Source organism: Rattus rattus, chromosome 15 (assembly GCF_011064425.1).
Source record: "Rattus rattus isolate New Zealand chromosome 15, Rrattus_CSIRO_v1, whole genome shotgun sequence".
In the NCBI taxonomy this organism is placed as follows: Eukaryota; Metazoa; Chordata; class Mammalia; order Rodentia; family Muridae; genus Rattus; species Rattus rattus.
In genome coordinates, this window is record NC_046168.1 from 75,232,323 (window position 1) to 75,254,488 (window position 22,166).

The following is a 22,166-nucleotide window of genomic DNA, read 5'->3' on the forward strand; positions in this document are numbered from 1 at the left end:
ATCAAAATAGAAGCGGAGGTGGAAAGACTGTAAGGGCCAGAGGGTGTCTGCAGCCAAACTGTATTTGCAGGACACCGCAGCTTGCTTCCATTCACGAACTCCCTGTGACTGGGATCAGATACAGAAGACAGTAGGGCTGGATCCATCCATTGCTCTTATCCAACCGATGTGAACTCCAGCCTAAAAGCAGTTTCCTTCCTCTCCCACATCACCCCAGAGAGCCTCAGAATGGACATTATGCTATCGACTTAAAATCATTAAACAAATCAAACTTGTAGGCAAAATGGAATGAACTGAAGCCCCAGAGCCAAGGGAAGGCAAGAGACTAAACTACTTTATCTTATTGGTTTTAGTAGTAGTGGGGGTTCAAACCCTGAGTGCGTTAGACAAGCACACCACTACCGAACGACAGCAACTTCCGAGATCCGCGATCCCGATCCCGTCAGATCAGTCGCCTCCTGAAGCCATGGGAGATCACTGTGCTCTGGTATCTGGAGAGAGGTGAATGCAGAGGCATGTCGGCAATCTTAATCTCGGGCGGGCCTTTCTTCAGGACAGCTTTCCGATCTTCCCCATGGCAAAGCCGCTCGCTGTAACCCCAGAACAGAGAATCTTCCAAGGGGCCGGCATAGATCCCACAGGCTTCTGCTTGCTACGAGAGAAAACGCTCTGCTGAACAGCACACCAGAACCAGGTTGTCATTTTTAGGTTAGGTTTAAAGTGTTTCTCTTTTATCCTCTCCAACCCGCACCCCATGACTATATTAGATTTTATTATTAATGCGGTCCTGAGACTCGAACGCAGGTCCTCTGAAAGAGCAGTCAGGGCTCATTCTTATCCCTAAGCCCCGTGATTTCCAATGTTGATGGTTGTGGTCAACCATAAAATTATTTCCTTGCTACTTCATAACTGAAATTTTGCTACTGTTATGAATAGTAACGCATATTACACGCACACACACACATCTCAGTTCTAAAGCCCAGATTGTCCTAGAACTCACTATATAGCCCTGGCTGACTTTGAACTTATGGCCACACTCCTTCCTCAATTTCCCCAGCACTAGGATCATAGGCCTGAGCCGCCAAACCTGTCTAGTAAGTTGTTTCTTTAATGACATTAGAATGTATTAGAGTATAAGTAATTTGCAAATTTCAATAAAATAAACAGTTAATGTTGGATAAGAGTATGTTTTGGCAAGACAGAAAGAGGTCTTACAAATTATTTTACATAGGATAAAATAAGTTATAAAAAAAACATGGCTCATTATTTCTTTATAAAATGCTCATGTATAATGCTACCCTGGGATGCGTGTTTTTTACCTAATACTTTAGAAAAACAAAAATCTAAAGAAGTTAAAACTCAGGTATCAATGCCAAATATATATACGTGTGTGTGTGTGTGTGTGTGTGTGTGTGTATGCATATATATGTATATGCATATATATATATATATGAGAGAGAGAGAGAGAGAGAGAGAAAGAAGGGAAGAGAAAAGGAAGGGAAGAGAGAGAAGGAAGGAGGAGGAGGAGGAGGAAGGGAAGGCAGAGAAGGGAGGGGAAGGGAAAGGATGAGATGTATAATAACCAATCTGAATTTGGAAAATGTTTCCAATCAGCTAAGTTGCACTGAGTGGGCAAGACTTATCCGTAAATCTAAGCCGACTGTTTCCATGGCTCTCTGATGAATACTTAGTGCAATCTAAAAATATAGGTCCTGTGCTGTAACTTTACTGTTCATGACACTGCTCCTGCTGTGCCTCTAACATGACAAGTGAGTCTGACCTGACCTGCTGTAGTGTATCCATTTTAAGTTTGTATTTGCATTATTTTAGTTTACACACATAAGTGAAAACACATAAAAATAGTTTTATATAGCTATTATAGGTATATAGCTATTTATATATAAGCTATATATATAGCCTTAGAGATTATACTAATTCTTTTAATTATCATGCTTAGTTATGTAGTGTATACGTATGCATATGTGAGCACGCACGTATGCAGAGGCCAGAGAACCACTTGCAGAGAATTGAGACTTCTCTTCCCATTCTATGGGTCACAAGTCAGATCTAAGCTGTCAGGCCTGGTAGAAAGCACTTTATCTCTATCCGTCATAGGCAGGCTCTAATCTGAATGTTTATGAGAAAATACCTTTAGATTGACACTCCTGAATTTCATGTTTTCTTTCCAAGGCATAACGTAACGTGTCGGGATCATCCCTTGCTTTAGTGAGAACCGAGGCAAGTGGATATCATCACCCCTGAAGACGAGGGAAGGAGATCTTGAGTTAGCCTGTGTCCACATCATTGTAAGGAATGGACACAGTTGTGTTCCTCAGACCCTGCAGCTGCTACAGGTCCATCTAACAGCGAGTCTCTTTAAAATCTCTCAGCAGCCAGCCATCTGGTGGCTCAGGCCTGACTTCCCACCAGTCAGGAAGCAAGAGGGTTGCTATGGAGACCATCCTAGTCTACTTGAGTAATGATCAGGGTGCTGATTAATTTCTTGTACCCCTTCTTTGCCCTCAGCCTCTTGGTATCATTTAATAAAAAAAAAAAAAAAATTGTTAACGAGTGGGTATGCATCCTGAGGATTTAAAATAGAAATAATGGAGCAGGAGAGATGGCTCAGCGGTTAGGAGCACTGACTGCTCTTCCAGAGGTCCTGAGTTCAATTTCCGGCAACCACATGGTGGCTCACAACCATCTGTAATGGGATCTGATGCCCTCTTCTGGTGTGTCTGAAAGCAGCAAAAGGGTTACTCATATATAAAATACATCTTTAAAAGAAATAAAAATAGAAGTGACTTTGTTACATAAAAGCGTGTGATTCCTTTAATATTTTTGTAAGATTAATAATAAGATGATTGGTTCTTTCTTTGTAACTACAAAGCACAGCCTGCCAGTTGGAAACGCTGAGAAAAACATCTTGCTCGCTTGTTCTTTGTTAATCTATAACAACTTGCTTAGTCATGAATGTATGTGCGTTCTTAGAAATAATTGTTGGTCCAGAATACGATTATTCATGTAAAGGTATTGGGAACATACTGGTTTTAATCACTTGCTAGAAGAAAAAGATTGTAACCATATTGTAATTTTTATAAAGCCTTCCCTTCTCACCAGCCCCACCTTTTCCTGTGGCCCCAAAGAATAAAGGTTCGCTCCCTCAGAGAAGTCTGCCAGTGTTCAGTCAGTGTTCAGTCGCTGCCTCTCGCCCTTCCTGTTTACCTGAGCAGTCGAGGCTGGTCTTTAACAGGCTTGGATGTGTTCTCCGCTGTTTGGTTGTTGTCGAGTTTGGGTAAGGCAGGAACGGCATCTTTTTCAGCATCTTTTTCAGCATCTTTTTCGGCATCTTTTTCGGCATCTTTTTCGGAAGCCATCAGTGGCAGCAATGACAGAATTCTCACCTAGAACCTCCCACAGTCTAATTCTGAGTAAACTGCTGCCACTGATGTAACAATCGTCCTGCTAACACCACAGCAACCCCCAGGGGCTGAGAGTGTCCAGGCCCCAGCTATTTGCCGTGTGTGTGTGTGTGTGTGTGTGTGTGTGTGTCTTCATGGAAAACATTATGAATGGTTTAAAAACGAGAGTAGACACTTCAAATTTGACAAACATAGGAAAAATACACTGGACCAGGGCCTGGGGTTGTAGTTCAGCTGGTGACTGAACTGTAGGTTCCATCTCTAATACTGTGCTAACCAAGTGTAGTTGTACACATCTATAATCTCGGAAGAGGCAGGACTAGATGTTTAAGGCCATCACTGGCTACATAGGGAATTGGAGGCCAGCCTGATCTACGTAGTGCAGACCCCCATCTCAGAAAGAAAAACAAAGCTTTCGATATCATTTTCTTTTGACAAACGTTAAGGGGCTTCAGAATAGACTTAAAGTTTCTGTTTATAAGACTGGAACCTCAGGAGATGAAGGTGTTTGAGATGCAGGGCCCTACAAACTAGAAACCACTTAAAGGGAGCAGACATCTGACTCTACAAAATGCCCTTTAACCACCCCATGCATGGCCTCCACACTTCCCTTCTCCCATGTACACAGTAATTAACTGTAAAAAAGAACGCCACAAAGTAGGAGACTCGGCGGCATAAGCTAGTATCTCAGCACTGCTCAGGCTGAGGCAGGACGGGTCAGCCCACAGCAAGACCCTGCCCATTACTGAATGTGACAGCGGAACGATTCATACATGTTACAGGTATTTTAATGGAATGTGTTAAAACCAAAGCATAGTTCACCACAAAGATGAATGAGAAAACCAAAATGTCTTAATGGCATGAAACAGTGAGCTGGACAGAGAGGACACAGCTCCACGTAGGCTAACAGTCAGCACATGCAGAGTGAGAAATTAGCCCGTGCTGTACAGCAGCCGTCAGATGCAGCCACCTTCCACACTGCCGCCGACGGCACGACTGCCACATACATTACTACTTCACGGGAGCAGACACAGCTCTCCCGCCTCAGTGTCGGTGCACAGTAAAGCAACCTCAGTAGAAATGGTTATACCTTTTTTAAAAACAAAGGTTTATTCTTCAAAATGTCCAAAGTGTGCTTAAAAGATGTCCAAATCCTGAGGGTGGTCCACCTCGATGGCGTCCTCAGCATCCAGCTTGGTTTCGCCGGGTCCTTCCTGGGCTTCGTCAAGAGAGGCCAGGGCCTCATTAGTGTCACTTGCAAACGTTTCTCGAGATGTGTCATCATCTTCCTGGAAATTTAGACTTTTAATAGCTTCTTTCATTTTCTTCCCCAATAGTTGTGTTCTTCTTTTTCTAGCAGCTTTTTTATTTTCATATTCTTTTTGATTTTCAATGTAGAAAATATCCTGAAATAAAAAGAAACTTTGATTTAAAAAAATAACAAACAAACCATCCCATATTATTAGTTACAAGCATACTATGAGGCAGGCCTTTACAGTCCAGTCTCATCTATTTCTCACAAACAAATCCTGGAGACCTCATTATTAGAACACAGTTCGTGATACAAGTGCTGACTGCTGTATTCAAACACAGTCTACTGTCCAGTAGGCCGTGCTCATTCTCCATAGCTCATTGTACCACATATCTGTTTGCTAGACTTTAATAAACAATAACCAATCACTCACACACACACACACACACACACACACACACACACACACACACACACACACACACACAGCAGAAAAGTAAGAGTAAAGGTTTAAAACTTGAAATGTCTTAACTATGTATGTATATGTATATATATATAGTATATGTATGTATGACTGACTACTAAGAAATTAAACCAAGTGATTGTGTGTCTAAGAATATGGCACTTGCAAAATGTAGTAATTCCATCCCTCTCTTTTTTTTTTTTTTGAACTGGGGACCGAACCCAGGGCCTTGTGCTTGCTAGGCAAATGCTCTACCACTGAGCTAAATCCCCAACCCCGTAATTCCATCTCTTAAAAACATTATTGTAGGGCTGGAGAGATGGCTCAGTGGTTAAGAGCACTGACTGCTCTTCCAGAGGTCCTGAGTTCAAATCCCAGCAACCACATGGTGGCTCACAACCATTTGTAATAGGATCCGATGCTCTCTTCTGGTGTGTCTGAAGACAGCTACAGTGTGCTCATATACATAAAATAAATAAATAAATCTTAAAAAAAAATTACTGTAGGGGCTAGAAAAATGGTAGTTAAGAGCATTTACTGGTTTTCTAGAGGACCTGGATTTAGTTTACAACGCCAACACCTAAGACCTTTAACTCCAGTTTTAGGGGAACCGACACTCTCCTCTGGCTTCTGACAGCACTGCACACACAATACAGGTACATACATATGTGCAAACAGTCACAAACATAAAATAAACATAAAGATCGAGGAGCACAGTACTTAACACTGGTACTACTGAAATTCCAGGCTGGACATGTAGTATAGAGCTCAGCTATCCCAAAGAGCGACAATCAAACATGTACTGTGAGGAGTAAAACCAATATAAATATACACTCGTTAGAGGACAGTCTCACCACACTGCTCGACTAGCCTAGTGCTTACTATGCAGACCAGGCTGCCTTCTGCCTCCCGCTTGCTGGGGTTATAGGTCTGTGTCACTACGTCCTGGTTTCAAAAGGAACGATGCACTTCTATTTTACGTACAAACACATTTTAATTTATTAGGTATCTTGATCTGAAGAAGAAAAGTTCTCAACAGTAACGTTTGGCAATGCAGTAAATGGTTACGAAGTTCCTTTCCCACCAAACACTGCAAGTTTTATCAAAACAAAACTGCAAGTGGAGCATGGCCCACACCTTTAATCCTGGCACTCAGGAAGCAGAGGCAGACGGGTCTCTGTGAGTGAGGCAAGCTAGGGTTACACAGTGAGATGCTGCCTCAAAAACAAAAGCCAACAAACCCTTGCATTTTTTCCCAAACAGAACCAATGTTATGTCTGACTGTCCCCCTCCCCAGGCATAGCTGCAGCCATTTTGTTCCATGCCTGCCAGCTATTTCATACTGTTGCTGTAACATGCTTGCCTGCCAGTGACACAGAGAAGTGACTTGGCTCGGGGCAAGGACATGCTGACCACAGACCCTGTTTTATTCTGTACGTTCTGAATGTCCTGCAAGAGGTTTGCTAATCTTTTTTTTTTTTTTTTCTTTTTTTCAGAGCTGGAGACTGAACCCAGGGCCTTGTGCTTGCTAGGCAAGCGCCCTACCACTGAGCTAAATCCCCAACCCCGAGGTTTGCTAATCTTAAAGAGATTCCACAAGACTTCACCCAGGCCCATCAAATCAAGGTCAACATGAGCTGTTACATCTGAAATGCCTTAAGTCAGAGCTGACCACCAGGTAGCTCTCTCTACACCTTTGTATGAATACACTGTGGTTTTTCCTTCATAAGCTGACAGAAAATAATATCTGTTGTTATAGTTCAGGTAATTCTGAGCTATGTCCGGTCTGACCAGTATTAGGGTGTTTTTCAATAAATCATTCTTGCTTAACTGAGATCAGTGTTCATGTGGTTTGTGTGGTGATCCCTGAACCCCAACACATGTACCCTTACTCCTCTCCCTTTTTGAGACAGCTCTAGTGGCCTCAAATCTGCCTGCTGCTGTCTCCTTTATATTTTCTACAACTTAAATATTAAACTACAAGGTCTCCCAATAAGAACAAACAATAAGCAACAAATAAACAAACACCCAGCCAACCAATCAACAACAAAATAAAACAACCCCAAGAGGAGTGGAGGAGAAAAAGGAAGGGGGGAAGGAAGGTAGAAGGAAAACAAGCAGGCTGGTGAGACAGCTCAGTGGGCAAAGGTGCCTGCACCAATCCTGATGACCCGAGACCAGCATGGAGGAAAGAAACTCTTCCCATTATCTGTTCTCTGACCTCCACACTAGAGGAGGTCGGAGTCACTGGAGTTGGACTGACAGTGACTGTAAGCCACCGCTGGGCTCTCCTCAGCAGCCGACCCTGCATTCTCTATCATTACTGAAACTCAGACCCTGAGAATCCAAACATGGAGGAGGATGGAGAAATCATCGCTTTCAGAATCAGTGTTTAAGTGGCCTCAGGCAACTCTATTCCTCTATTGTTCATCTGCGTAAACAAGGGGAGCCTCCTCTCACACCCTGGAGTTCAAACAGTATCAATGCCCAGGGCCAATGGATATTATTGTTTCCCCTTTGTCTCTGGGAACCATTTGTCCAAGGTTACTTAAAATATCTCTCAGGCCAGGCACAATGCTGTAATCCCACATCCAGGAAGTAGAGGCAGCAGAATTTTAAATTTAAGGCTACACATAACTGTAAAGACAACAGAACAGAGAGCAAGTGTCGCTCTCTCCCCACAAATATCATGTTTTTAATCACTTACAACATCTTTCTAGACAGGTGTGTGTGTGAGCACGTGCGAGAGGGGTAGGGTGGGGTGGGGTGGGGGTCAGATATAGAAATCAGATGTATTCCTTGATCCCTCTATCTTTCTGAGACAGGAGATCTCACTGAACCTAGCGCTCCGTAGGCTGGAGCTATAAACAGCCGTGAGCTGCCAATCGGTGCTGTGAACTGAACCTGGGACGTTTGGAAGTGCAGTTGGTGCTCTTAACCGCTGAGCCATCTCTCCAGTCCTGAGACAGAGTCTATGTGGCCCTGGCTGGCCTCAAACTCCAGAGATATGCCTGCCTCTCCTTTGGGTGCTGGGATTAAAGACGCCAAACCCAGCGGCAGGCATATTACGTGGAAGCTGGGGCTATGAACTCAGGTCCTCATGCTCGTGTGGCATGAGGTCACAACTGAGGTATCTCCTCTGCTCTAACGTCCCTTCCTTTATAGATGAGAAAACTGTGGCTGAGAGCAGGTCATATGCTCATGGCGACTATTAACTGGGAAAAACAGATGCTCCTTTTTGACACATCAATCTAATTCCTGAAAATAGCACCCTGCTATCCAGTGTGCACGAGAGGATGATCATTTACTCACAGGAAGATTACAGGAGAAGAAAGAACACTAAAGCACAACCTCTACTGCCCAACAACTGTGCACCGAGGAAACAAACTGCGTTCCTCAAAATACCTAACTCCCAGAAGAAATAAAAATAGGGGAGGGGGGCTGACCAGAAACTTCAGATGTGCAATAAAAGAATGAAACTAACACATCTGATAGGAATCTCAAAAGCAGATTAAAACAAAACAAAAAATAAAAACACCATATACTGCTAGAAGTGAAGAGCAGAAAGAAAGGAATTTTATTTGGTTTTAATTATTTTATGTGTATGAACGTTTGCCTTCATGTGTGTCTGTGCACAACACATGCTGGTGCATGAGGAAGTGGGGAGCCTCCACGTGGGTGCTGCAAATTAAACCTGAGTCTTTTGCAACAAGTGCTCTTAACCCCAGCCGACTCTCTGGCCCAAGCCAGGATTTTCAAGCAGCAGAGGAACCCTATCATCGAGCATATGTAAACTATATTCATAAGAGGATATGTATATGTATATATAAACTATATTCATAAGAGCATATGTAAACTATATTCATAAGAGGAGCCAGCTCAAGGTAAATGGGCTTCTATCTGCCATCAGTGTTTTTTAAAAAGTTAAGATTTAGAACATCAGGAGTGTTTTGCCTGCATTTATGCTCATGCATCACATGTGTAACTGGTGACCACCACGGAGGTACTAGAGCTCCTGAAATAAGTTACCATTTTGAGTCATGATGTGGATGCTGGGAATTGAACCCAGGTCCTCTCCAAGAACAGCCAGTGCTCTGAACTGCGAAGCCATCTCTCCAGCCCTGCTACCATAGATACACCCAAGCCCCACCCACTCTGATGAAGGGTATTTAGGCTGACCTGGAGCTTGCTATAGAGAGCCCAAGGTGACCCTGAACTTCTGCCTATTCTCAAGGGCTGGGATGACGGACAGAGGTCACTCCATCCCCATTGCTCATTGACATAATAAAGTGCAGACCTCTGTACCGGATGTTTCCCATGTAAGAAGCTAACTCTAAAAGGCAGGCATAAATGCTAACTATAAGTCATTCCCATGCCCAATGACCTGAGCTTACCCCTGGAGCTCACTTGGTGGGAGACGGTAATTAACTCCTCTGACCTCCATATTGCAGGAACCATGGCACAAATGTGCATACAGACGCCGTAAGTGTAATAAAAAGGTAAGGAAAAACTGAGTATTCTATGTAAGATAACTTGTTGAAGAGCTGTACAAGATTGAGCCAGTCAAAACTGCAGCACAGAAAGCAAAAAGGCCTTATCCCTAGCTGAGGCTGGACACAGCTTTGCCTTGTCTTTAATCTCAACCGTCAGACAGCAGAGGCAGATCTTTGTGAGTTCTAGGCTATCGAGGGCTATGTGGTGAGACTAGCTGAGGAGAGGAGATGGACTCAGTGGCTCCTGCAGTAGATGTAAATTTGGTTCCTAGCACCCACATGGTGTTTCAGGGTATTTGATACCTTCCTCTGGCTTCCGTAGGCTCACATTGCATTCATGCAGGTAAAATACTCAGCAGACAAAACAAAGTCTAAAACAAGCAAGCAAAATCCCCTAGCTGAAGGGTCACTGGGGATTTATGACTGTTGGTAGAGTCCTTTTCTCTGAGGATGTGGCTATGGTAGGTTGCCCATGCTACAGTAGATAGGTCACAGGGACACTAACTAGACTCAGTGGATTACTAAAAACAAAAAAAGACATGAAGTTAGGAGACATGTTAGGGAGATCTGGGAGGAGTTGGATAGGGAATATGACCAAAATACACTGTATGCAATGTCAAATTCGCAAATAAAAGATTGTATTAAAAAATATAAGTACAACAAAAAAAGTGTTTGTTGAAATGAGCAGAACTGAACACCATGCAGTCTATTTCCAAACAAAACAGAAACAAATGTAAACTAAGAATGTCATCACTAATGAAACTAAGTCAAAAATATTCATTTTATATTTCCATTTAGTATTTAAATTAAATTGAGCATTAATAAAGTATTTTAAAATGCTCAGCAATAAGGAAAAACTATCACAAAAATGTAAAAAATGCTGATCTTGGCTCTCAAAGGGAAGAAAATTTAACAAAATACATAGGTTTTTACTTACTGAAAAAGGCAATATTGATTCATTTAATAAAGTAATGGAGATCTGCATCTTTTTGAGACAGGTCCTCATGGAGCAGTTCTGGGGGCCTCAAACTCATTCATAGAGATCCACCTGCCTCTGCTGGGATTAAAGGCGTGCACCACCGCATTTGAAATAGGATCTTTCCTAGGATGTGCAGCCATCTTCCTGCCTCTGCTTCTGGGTGTTGGGATTACAAATGTGGGCCCTAGGGCTGGAGAGATGGCTCAGTGGTTAAGAGCACTGGCTGCTCTTCCAGAGGTCCTGAGTTCGATGCACAGTAACCACATGGTGGCTCACAACCATCTGTAATGGGATCTGATGCCCCCTTCTGGTGTGTCTGAAGGCAGCTACAGTGTTTTCATATACATAAAATAAATACATCTTTAAAAACAAACAAACAAACAAACAAACAAACAAACAAGAACAAACAAGACCAAATGTGGGCCCTAAATCTGTCTTTCTGAAGCATCGCACAGCAAGGCCGCGGTCGTCATTACCTTGATCTGCTCTTCGCTGATGCTGGGCGTGTTCTTCAGGAGATTCAGGAAAACCCCACCCGGCGTTCTTCTTCGGCTTCCATTCTACAAAAAGGAATAAAAAAGTAAACCAGCACTTCCACAGGCAATGTGAGAATATTTCAAACTTACTCTTGATAATTTTGTACATTAAGACTGAGTACTTATTTAACAGCGGTGAGAGAGAAGTCAGGAGCTCTGCAATGCTAGGACTGTGCTCAGTTACTGAGCTACAAACCCAGTTCCTGAAGCGCAGGCTCCCAGAAGGACCGAGGCACATCTGAACAGAGGTACATTTATGGAGATAGCCAGTATGAGATTTGAAAACCAGATTTGATTCTGCCTCTTTTTCTGAAATAATTTATCTATTTTTATGTTATGGACATTGGTGATTTGAGCATGTAATATGAGCATGGCAGGTCCCCTGGAATTGGCATCACAGTCACAGACATGTTGATGCTGGGAACTGAACCCTGGTCCTCTTAACCACTGAGCCATCTGGAGTCTGCCTCTGTTTAAGATGTTATGTGTATGAGTGCTCTGCCTCCATCTAAGTGTGGGTACCATGCATTACCTTCAGGAGGGACAGCAGTTAGACAGCTGAGCTGCAACTGCTCTTAACTGCTGAAGGATCTATCTATAACTACCTACCTACCTACCTACCTACCTACCTACCTACCTACTCCCGTGATTCTGACTGTTAAAACAAGGGAGGTATAGTAGCACATGGCTTTAATCCCAATCCCAGCAACTGGAAGGCAGAAGCAAATGGATCTTTTGAGTTTGAAGCCAGCCTGCTTTACAGAGTAAGCTCCAGGACAGTCAGGGCTACACAAAGAAATCATGTTTTGAAAAACAAAACAAAATAAAACAACAATGTTGTATAAATATAAAAATAAAAAAGTATTGTTGTCTTTTACCTCGCTAGGTCTGCACCGTGGTGCCACAAGATATCTGCTAGATATCTTGGCAGAAACACATCCCAGCAGCCGCACACTTTCCTACACTCAAACCCTCACATAAAAGAACACACAACACAATAATTTTTTGACCCAATTGCCCACTTAAACATACAAAGCCCGGAACCATCCATCCCTTAGGAACATTGATAACAACCTGTAAATACACAGAGCAGAATCTTAACATCGCCTGCCATGGCTTCTCCCCCCTCTCCTCTGTCCCCTCTAGTCTCCTCCTCTTCCTTCAAACTTCTCTCCCGCCCATCCTTCCTTCTCCTCCAATGACAGGCCTCCTTCTATACTGTACCTGCCCCTCACCTGTACCTTACAAATTCAATGGGGAGGTGGTTCTGGTGAAGTCACCTGAGTTCTGAGTGCTGGACTAGGCAGCTGTCCTTGGGGCAGTGGAATTAGCATCAAAATACAGATAGCTTCAGGGCAAATCACAACACAACAAAAAAACAAAACAAAAAAGAGCAGTAATAAAATAAAACCAGTGTTAATCAGCATAATCATCAATCCAGAAGAAGATAAAATGGGATATTTATTTAATAATTGTGTTGGAGTTATCAAACAGTCATCCAGGTCAACATTAGAGGAGAGAGATACCTTGAGCTTTGTTTGCACCATGGTAGATTACAAATAACTCATCTGGGTATAATGCTGCACAACTTTAATCCCAACAGAGGCAGGCAGGTAGATTATGAATTCAAGGCCCGCATGGTATATACACAGAGTTCCAGGCCAACCAGGGTTACACAAGACTTAGATTTAAATTTAAACACACACACACACACACACACACACACACACACACACACACACACACACACACACACGGCCTATTCTTGTAGTCCTTACTGCTCTGTCTTTTAAGCCCATCCAGACCTCTACCCTGACCATGTACTTACAGTTCTCTGACCTTTTCCTTCTACCTTCTTTTGATCTATTTCTTTTCTCATAGTGTCTATACTTTCTAATACACTTGAATTATATTATTTATTCTTTTTTAAACAAACAAAAATTACATTACTTTTCTCAAGAGTGGCATGTACTTCATAGCGTTGGTATGCAGGTCAGTGGTCAATTTGAGAGGTTGCCTGGTTGTTCATGAGAACGGAACTAGGGATGGAACTCAGATCATCAAACAAACAAACAAACACAACAACAACACCCTTCCCACAAGGCCGTCTCAAAGGCCATGTGTTTGTTTGGTTTTTCCTTCCTTCCTTCCTTCCTTCCTTCCTTCCTTCCTTCCTTCCTTCTTTCCTCTCTGTCTCTCTCTGAGACAGGTCTCATTATGTAGGCTGGTGACTTACTAGTAGGCCAACTCAGTGATCCTCTGTCTCTGCCTTTCAACTGCTGGGATTACAGGCATGTGTCACCATGCCTGGCTTTATAATTACTACAATTAACTGAGTTTTTCTTGTCTTTAACACCTCTCAGTACAAAGCAGGCACTCAATAATTATCAAAGACGATATATCAAGTGTCCTTGAATTTTGCTCATGTCAATATTCAGTAGACCAGAATTAACTCACAAGAATATATACTTCTGGGGTTGGGGATTTAGCTCAGTGGTAGAGCGCTTGCCTAGGAAGCGCAAGGCCCTGGGTTCGGGTCCCCAGCTCAAAAAAAAAAAAAAAAAAAAAAAAAGAATATATACTTCTTTTTTAAAAAAGTTACATTATTAATAAGCCTTTGTTGATGATTTCTATAATTTAAGTTTATGGGCTATTTCCTCAACCAATACTATCAATTTGTTTTGAAAAATTGTCAATTTTGAGTTGGAGAGATGGCTCAGTGGTAAAGAGCACTCACTGACTGAATTCAATTCCCAGCAACCACATGGTGGCTCACAACCATCTGTAATGGGATCCAATGCTCTCTTCTGGTGTGTCTGAAGACAGCTACAGTGTACTCATATACATAAATAAATAACTCAGAAAAAAATGTCAGTTTTAAGTATTATGTGTGATAGTGTGAGCGCTAATACCGAGAGAGGCCAGGGGTATCTGATCCCCATGGGGTTGGAGTTAAAGGAGGCTGTGAGCCACCTGTACTGGCTGGTTTTGCTTCGACTTGACATAAGCTAGAGCTCCCTATCAGAGAAGGAGCCTCAGTTGAGGAAATGCCTTGAGACACATTGATAAAACACTGTACATTTTCTCAATTAGTGATCAACAGGGGAAGGCATAGCCCATCTCAGGGTGGGCAGTACCATTCCTGGTCTGGTGATCCTGGGTTCTATAAGAAAGCAGGATGAGCAAGTCAGTGAGCAGCATCTCTTTGTATCAGCTCCTGCCTCCAGGTTCCTGCCTGTTTTAATTCCTGTTCAAGCTTCCTTCAGTGATAAACAGTAATATGGAAATGTAAGCCTAATAAACTCTTTCATCCCCAATCTGCCTTTGGTCATGGTGCTTCAAAACAGCAATAGATTCCCTAACTAGTACACCATCCCACAGGGGTGCTGGGAATTACACTTGGGCCCTCTTAACCACTGAGCTCTAACCGCTAACCTCCAATGCTGTCAGTCCTGTAGGTTTCTTCCCTGTCTATTCCTATAGTGTGTTATCTGTATTACTAGTGCTGTGCCTGCTGGGTAACACACTACAAACCAAGAGTAGCAAACAAGGCACTCCCACTTCATGCTCATTTCCCAGGGAAAACTGAAGTAATGAAGTCTGTAACCCACTCTCTACAAGTGCTACTGCCTTTGGCCTTGCCACCTCTCCCCATCAGTGCTATCCCACTCTGGGGCCTTTTCAGCTTTCTTTCCTTCCTACCCATTACCCTTGAACTTTTTTTTTTTTTTTAAAGAGATTTATTTAAATATTATGTATACAATGTTCTGCCTGCATGTACACCAGCAGGTCAGAAGAGGGCACCAGATCTCATTACAGATGGTTGTGAGCCACCATATGGTTGCTGGGAATTGAACTCAGGACCTCTGGAAGAGCAGACAGGGCTCTTAACCACTGAGCCATCTCTTAGCCCTCCCTTGAACTTTTAATACCCATGGGTATACTGTGTATCTATTGGCAATTTATTGACTTATTTTTGCGGCAGGGTTTTGCCCAGGCTGTCCTGAAATCCTTAGCAATCATTTTGCCTTGGCTTCCTGAATGCTGAGATTACAAGGACAGCCCATTACATTCCGCTCTGTTTGGGTTTTAACTGTTTAAGATTTTTTTATTTATTTTTATGTATACCAGTATCTGTCTTCATGTACATCATAAAAGGGCATCTGATCCCATCACAGATGGTGCGAGCCATGTGGTTACTGGTGTGTGAAGGAACTCAGGACCTCTGGCAGGGCAGCCATCTCGCCAGCCCCTACCTGGGTTTTATAATTTAACAGGTGTTTTGTTTTCAAGACAGGGTCCTACTCTGTGAACCAGGCTGGCCTCGAACCAGCACTGAGCTACCACCTCCTGTGGGGCACCTCATCTAACTCTTACAGCACGTGAAGAGACTGAACACAGGGAACCACATAGTTTAGCTAAATCACAGGGAGTTGTGCTCCAAAATGAAACCCTTCAAACTTGAGTTTTTAATTCCTTCAGATAGTTGTCTTAAAAATTTTACCTGCAAGAGGCGTAATGACTTATGGCTGCAATCCCAGCACTGATGGTGTCCCAAGTCTGTGGACAGCTGGAGCTGTGCACACAGTGAATCAAAAGGGCAGTGTGTGTGTGTGTGTGTGTGTGTGTGTGTGTGTGTGTGTGTGTGTGTGTGTGTGTGTGTTTTGGGGTGGTAGACGGCACGGAGCACAGAGAAGCAAGTTCATGTTCATTTTGCTTTAAAAAAAAGCCAGATGATAACAGAAAAGCAGAAACAGTAGAGCAGGCTCACCATTATGAAAAGGCCACCATTTTGCTCAACCTCAGCCGTCTCCATCAGAAGTTCAATGGCCTTTTTGTTCCCAAGTATCGTCACTACTCGGGCTATCAGGTCCTTCTTCGGTTCCTGTAACCTAATGAGAACACGAAGCACGGTTACTGCGCTGAAATCTACTTTAATCTCCAGTGTCGCTCTCAGCTGGAACCCAAGTTTTACTGACAACATCTCTTTCCTAACTCTCCATCCATCGACTGTGGAATCGCTGCCATGGTAACAACCTCATTCCCAGTCACACAGTGGCACGTTAACCTCAAGTTTCACATTAACTCTTAAAGTAAGGCTCTTCGTCTGCCTTGCTGGATTATGGCAACTGTGAGAACAAACGAACATGCAAAGCAAGGTGAATAGACCGTGCTGTAACTGTAAGCACGGTGACCTCCAGTACTTCTGCCAAAACAGTCACACACACAGCGTGTTCATTTATGCTTAACGAGCAACGTTCCAATATTACAAATGGTTTCCTGAAATAGTCCAATTCTAACGGCCCCACCTAATCTACAAATGTCAATTCTTTCAAATGTTAAACACGTATTATTTTCATTTTACTCTTTAGAGATTAAAAATATAGGGACCACCAAGCATGGTAGCCCATACCTTCAATCCTAGCACCCAGGAAGAAGCAGGCAGGTTTTGTTGAGTTCAAGGTCAGCCTGCTCTACAGATCGAGTTCTAGGATAGCCTGGGCTATACATTGAAACCCCATCTTAAAAAAAAACCCAAAACAGCAGCAACAACAACAATCGACCGACAAACAGAAACCATCAGTGCAGAGGCCTCTTCCGTTTGTAGTCAGACCCAGAACTTTGGGTTCTCCTCACCCAAAGGAGGCGCTGTAATACTGTGGGAAAAAATCAGACCAAGCAGAGCGACCTTGTGCAAGGCAGGTAACCACTGGCCTGAAGGTCCTTTTCTCTAAAGAAGACTTTAGACCTGAAATCCAGACCTGATTTTAACCCTTTTTAAGATTTTATTGCCGGGTGGTAATGGCACCTGCCTTTAATCTTTGAGTTTGAGGCCAGCCTAGTCCACAGATAGGGTCCCAGGACAGCCAGGGCTACACAGAGAAACCCTGACTCAAAAATCGAAAACAGAGAAAACAAAACAAAACAAAAACAAAATACGAGGGAGCAAACAGAAACAGAGAAAGACTTTTATTGTACATGTATGAGTGTTTTGCCTGCGCGTATGCAGTGCGCCTCATGCAAGCAGTGCCTGCAGAGGCCGAAAGAACGGGCTGGATTGCCTAGGATGACTGGAGTTAGAGATGGCTGTGGGCTACCATGTGGGTGCTGAGAATCAAACCTGGATCCTCTAAGAGAACAGCCAGTGCTCTTAACTAACAAACCATTTTCCAGCCAAGTCATCTTGACTATTAAAAACAAAACCCAAAATAGATCAGTACTGGTGTTGCCTGAAAAGTAAGCACTTGCCTCCCTAACACCAACACCCACTTTCAAATACGTAACTAGTGACGTAGAGCTAATAAAGCTCGATTAGAGTCTGACCCTGTGAAAAACGCATGAGCTGTCAGTTCAGTGCTGCCAAAAACTTCTATTTACCCAAAAGAAATGAAAATAAATGATCAAGGACTTGCAAGCGAAGGTTCATTAATAGCAGTATTCATAATAAATAAGCGTAGATTGTCCATCCAGTCTGGAGATACACAACTGTACACACATGCAATAAAACAGTCAGTACGGTGGTGCATGCTTGCGAACCCAGCCCTTGGAAGGCAGAAGTAGAAGGACCAGAGTTCAAGATCTGCCTTGTTGGGCTGGAGAGATGGCTCAGTGGTTAAGAGCACTGATTGCTCTTCCAGAGGTCCTGAGTTCAATTCCCAGCAACCACATGGTGGCTCACAACCACCTGTAAAGAGATCCGATGCCCTCTTCTGGTGTATCTGAAGACAGCTACAGTGTACTCATATATAATAAATAAATAAATCTTTAAAAAAAAAAAAAAAAAAAGGGGGTTGGAGATTTAGCTCAGTGGTAGAGTGCTTGCCTAGGAAGCGCAAGGCCCTGGGTTTGGTCCCCAGCTCCGAAAAAAAGAACCAAAAAAAAAAAAAATCTGCCTTGTTACATAGTACATTTGAAGCCAGCCTGGGCTATGGAAACCTTTCCAAACCCCCAAATCACATAAGAAGCAACACTCCTCATGTAAATGAAAAAAGTAGGCAGGCATACTGAGGGGTGCACACCTTTGATTCCAGCATGGGAAGCAGAGGCAAGCAGATCTTGTGAGCTTGAGGCCAGTCTGGTCTACATATTTAGCTCAGTGGTTCCTTCAATGTAAGTTGACCTTACATTGTAGAAGATCCATGATGAAGACGCTAGCCAGGTTAATTCCATTAAGGAAGAACAAACCAATCAATCAACAAACAACCCAAAATCCCCAGCCAGGTGTGCACTCATCTTCAGTTTCGGCTCTGGGAGTCAGAGGCAGTGGATCTCCGAGAGTGTAAGGCCAGCCTTGCCTAGCAGGCTCCAGGACAGCTGGAAATACAGAGACCCTGTGTCAACAAACAAAACCTCAGGAAAGAGTACATCAGTGTCAGATGTATGCGCAGTGCTCACCTGAAGGCAATCTCATCAGCCACTTTCTCGGGAGAATCCTCCTCTGTGATGTCGTAGCGGCCTTTGTAGTTCATTTCTACTCTGTTACCCAGTCTGTCTCGGACAGGCCGTTTCCGTTTGAAATGACCTTGCCCATTCTCCTCTTCCTTTGACCCAGGTTTTTTGTCACCATGCATATACTCATCCAGATCTTTGTCTAATTCTTTTGTATACTCTTGAGATTCCTTCTTAGCAAGTTTCTTAGCAAGCAAATAATTATAGGTCTCAGACTGCCTGCTTCTGTCGATGGTGCCTTCCATTCCCAAGATGCCAAGCTCAGTGGCCACAGCATCTTGGTTCTGTTCCTGTAGCACAGCACCCCAGATGTTGTTCACCTTCTTCCCACCGTTGAGAGCTGGTTTCTGACCGCTCTGTCCAAATGGGAAAGGCTCTGGCTTGGGAGGAGGACTGTGACATTTCTGCCGCTTACGTTTCCAAAGAGAGCAATCGTCATCGGAATCCAGACTCTCCTCACTGGAGTCCACATGTTTAACAGTCCGATAGTTTGACACTGGTGCGCATGCAGCACCGCCCCCACCTAGTACTTTCTGCAAGTGAAAGACATGACAGTCAGTTCCACAAGACATTAATTACACCTACCATCAACCAGTTCTCACAATGACATGGGTATTGCGCATGCCTGTGATCTCAGTGACGCAGAGGCTAAGGCAGGAGGATCAAGACAACTTAGGTCATACAATGGGTTTAGGCCCCTGCCTAAGCTGCACAACAAGACCTTTTTAAGGAGAAAAGAGGAGGGAGAATGTGTGTAGTAGAGATTCACCTGGAGTATCCAAAACAGTGACGATCCAAAGACAGCTAAAGAAAATTAACTCGGGTTGTGAAAGATCGATCACCTTCTAAAACTTACTAACGCTTTCACTTCTCATTGTCAAAGACAAGAATGCATGTGAATGACATACACAGTAACTATGACTGGCAGTTAAGACAAACTTGGTTGTGGGGGGAGACATGAGTCAGCAGTTAAGAGCACTGACTGCTCTTCCAGAGGTTCTGAGTTCAATTCCCAACAACCACATGGTGGCTCACAACCATTTGTAATGGGATCCGATGCCCTCTTTTGGTGTGTCTGAAGACAGAGACAGTGTACTCACATACAGGAATACTAAAAAACAAAACAAAACTCTGTTAGCTTTCTCTCCACAAATATTTTCTAGTTGGCTATATCAACTTTTATATGGTTTTGTGGCTACTCCTTTAAAATCTGATGGTATAGCAGGGTTTGGTGAACACATCCTTAAATTTCAGCACTCTAGGAAGCAGAGTCAGGCAAATCTCTATTGAGTTCAAGACCGGCCAGAGCCACAGCCAAGGCTATATGGTGCACACCCCTTCCTGTCTCTATTACAAAATATAAGTAAATAAGTAAAATCTGATGGTAAGTTCCTACTGGGAAGAATCCCAGGCATTAATTTTAACTGCAGGTTTCACCAGGTAATCAGAGCTCATGAGGCTGAGGCAAGGGGATCTTGAGGACACGGTGGGCCAAGAAGAGACCTTACCTCAAAACAACCAACCCTGAAAATTCAGATTTTCACAGCATTATGTAACCAAATTATTAATGTAAGAAAATGTAAGGGACTTAAAAATAAGAACGTAATATTAATTTTCCAAGACATCTACATGTGAAGGTAATGGCTTAAAAAATTGCCACATAGTAACTACCCAAATTTACAAGGTAGAATAGGTCTCAATACATGTATATAATTCACAATTCATAATGACCAAACCAGGGCTGTTAGAATATCTGCTTTAAACTTGTATCATTTCTTTATGGAAAAGAAGAGTCAAAATCCTCTTATTTGGGGGGCGGGGGGATACAGATGTGCATTACACGTGGCTTCTGGGTACTGGGGATTGAACTCAGGGCCTCCTGCATGCTAGCCAAGCACTCTAACAATTGAGCTACACCCCTGGCCTTCTTTCGGTTATTTTGAAATGTTCACTATATTGTTAACTAGTCACCCTTCTATGCAACAAAGCACCTGAACTTATTTCTTCTAACTATAACTTTGTCCTCAGTCTTTGCTTTTTATACTAAACAGATAACCAAGCATTAGAGAATTTCCTCCACTAATAATTGCCAACACTGGCCAGGCCTTACAGTGTGCATTAAGTATTGTGCATGCATCATATCCCTACGGCCCCTCAGAGGCGCCATGCCAGCTCCACCTGAACACCAAAACATGGCAGTCAAGTAGTTTTGCAGACAGCGACGGTGCCTAGGTTTAAGTGCAGGTGGACTGGCAGGAAAGCCTTCTGGGGGAGTAACAGGAACCTCGACAAAGTCTCAGAAAATTAGGAAGCTGCCTAGTGTCCCGATGCTGTACGTCTGTGATCTCCCAACACTGCTGGAGGATGAAAAGACAGGACCTCAGCTCAAGTGCCAGGGCGGCCTGGGTTACACAGAGAGATGCCGACTACAACCCCGGACAGCTGAAACAAAGCCTGCTGTCTCCACGCTGCAGGTGAAAGCTCACTAAGCTCGAAGGTGAGGGAAGCACCAAAGACCTGGCCCCGAGTACGCCATGAGCTCCTTATCCACTAAGGCAAAAATAAGCAGTTTCCCGTCTCCGTCCCCACGTTCTACCTTTGGACAAAAATCTGTCTCCGGGGGATGGGGAGGCAGCAGTGCAGGAGCCGGGAAATTTGGATAAGTAGGACCCGCCAGAGAGGGATGCTCGCCTGTTCCGGGATACCGTGAGGCCTTCCGCCCGGCCCAGTTGCCGGCTGGGCCCCTCAGCCTCCCACTCGGTGCATCTCGAGGCTGCCCGCGCCTCTCACTCCCGGCCGCGCTCCCCCGGCGCCCATCCCCCGTCTCCCGCGCGCCCTCTCGCTCACCGCCATTTGCAGAGGCCTATCGCTGGGGACGACCGTCATGTCGGAATCCGAGTCGGAAAGCTGTCCCTCTTCCATGTCGCCAGCTTCAAGCGCCATCTTCCCGCGGCGCGCAGGGTCAGGAGAGCGCTTCCGGCGGACAGAGGGAAGGCCTTAGGGCGGTGCTCCGGCGCCCCCGTGCGAGCGGGCCCACCGCGCTCTGCAGGCCGGGCGAGCGTCACCATCATAAAACTCACCGCTGGGAGGCGAGTTCCGTGCACCCCAGCGGTTTAGGTAAAGCACCGCTTCGGGAGCCGCCCTGATCTCCCGCCTCTCACCCGGATGCTCTAAGCAGGCCTTCCGGCTGCCTTGTTTGTTTGTTTGTTTTTTAATTTTATTTTTTCCGCTTCCACCTCACTTCACCGACAAGCTCCGTTCTTCCTGGTGGCGCGCATGGCTGTGCTATGCATTATGGTCACTGACCCGTCTGTGTTCCTGGGCAGACTTTACTGCAGCCGCTTTTCCTGACTTACCCTTAGGCTAAAGTAACTAAGCCATTCTTCCAGAGGTGTTAAAATGGCCCATTTGACCCCGGGGTACTCAGTTAATCATGGTTAAGATATTATTAAAGTGCTGTTAATTACAAGCCTTTATTGTATGCACTCCTTTTAATGTTTACTGTTTTCCTTTAAACCAAGCCGGTGGAGGCCAGGGCAAGTTGACCCTGTATTTTGCAAGAAATAAACCAT

At 44.0% G+C, this 22,166-nt stretch overlaps 2 protein-coding genes across 2 annotated transcripts; both read right to left on the reverse strand.

Annotated features, from left to right (window-relative positions):
* Positions 1–313: 313 nt before the first annotated feature.
* On the reverse strand, positions 314–4,076 carry Tex43 (testis expressed 43). The gene is made up of 3 exons (XM_032885743.1): positions 3,226–4,076; positions 2,150–2,258; positions 314–652 (listed from the first exon to the last, which is right to left on the reverse strand). Exons 1-3 carry the CDS (start codon positions 3,375–3,377, stop codon positions 443–445), a joined length of 471 nt encoding a protein of 156 aa, XP_032741634.1. The 5' UTR covers positions 3,378–4,076; the 3' UTR covers positions 314–442.
* A 116-nt stretch (positions 4,077–4,192) lies between these two features.
* On the reverse strand, positions 4,193–21,752 carry Phax (phosphorylated adaptor for RNA export). The gene is made up of 5 exons (XM_032885742.1): positions 21,442–21,752; positions 18,541–19,127; positions 15,917–16,037; positions 11,086–11,169; positions 4,193–4,828 (listed from the first exon to the last, which is right to left on the reverse strand). Exons 1-5 carry the CDS (start codon positions 21,535–21,537, stop codon positions 4,559–4,561), a joined length of 1,158 nt encoding a protein of 385 aa, XP_032741633.1. The 5' UTR covers positions 21,538–21,752; the 3' UTR covers positions 4,193–4,558.
* Between the last annotated feature and the right edge of the window lie 414 nt (positions 21,753–22,166).

Bases quoted from the DNA above. Each gene is read 5' to 3' on its own strand.
- Tex43 (XM_032885743.1), bottom strand. From the start codon at position 3,377: ATGGCTTCCGAAAAAGATGCCGAAAAAGATGCCGAAAAAGATGCTGAA. The intron at 2,259-3,225 runs GTAAACAGGAAG...CCTCGTCTTCAG, and splicing joins GACCAGCCTCGACTGCTCAG to GGGTGATGATATCCACTTGC. The intron at 653-2,149 runs GTATTTTCTCAT...TTTCTCTCGTAG, and splicing joins TCAGGAGTGTCAATCTAAAG to CAAGCAGAAGCCTGTGGGAT.
- Phax (XM_032885742.1), bottom strand. From the start codon at position 21,537: ATGGCGCTTGAAGCTGGCGACATGGAAGAGGGACAGCTTTCCGACTCG. The intron at 11,170-15,916 runs GTGAGCCTGCTC...TCCTTTTTGTAG, and splicing joins ATGGTGGCCTTTTCATAATG to AATGGAAGCCGAAGAAGAAC. The intron at 4,829-11,085 runs GTAATGACGACC...TTTTTATTTCAG, and splicing joins TCAGCGAAGAGCAGATCAAG to GATATTTTCTACATTGAAAA.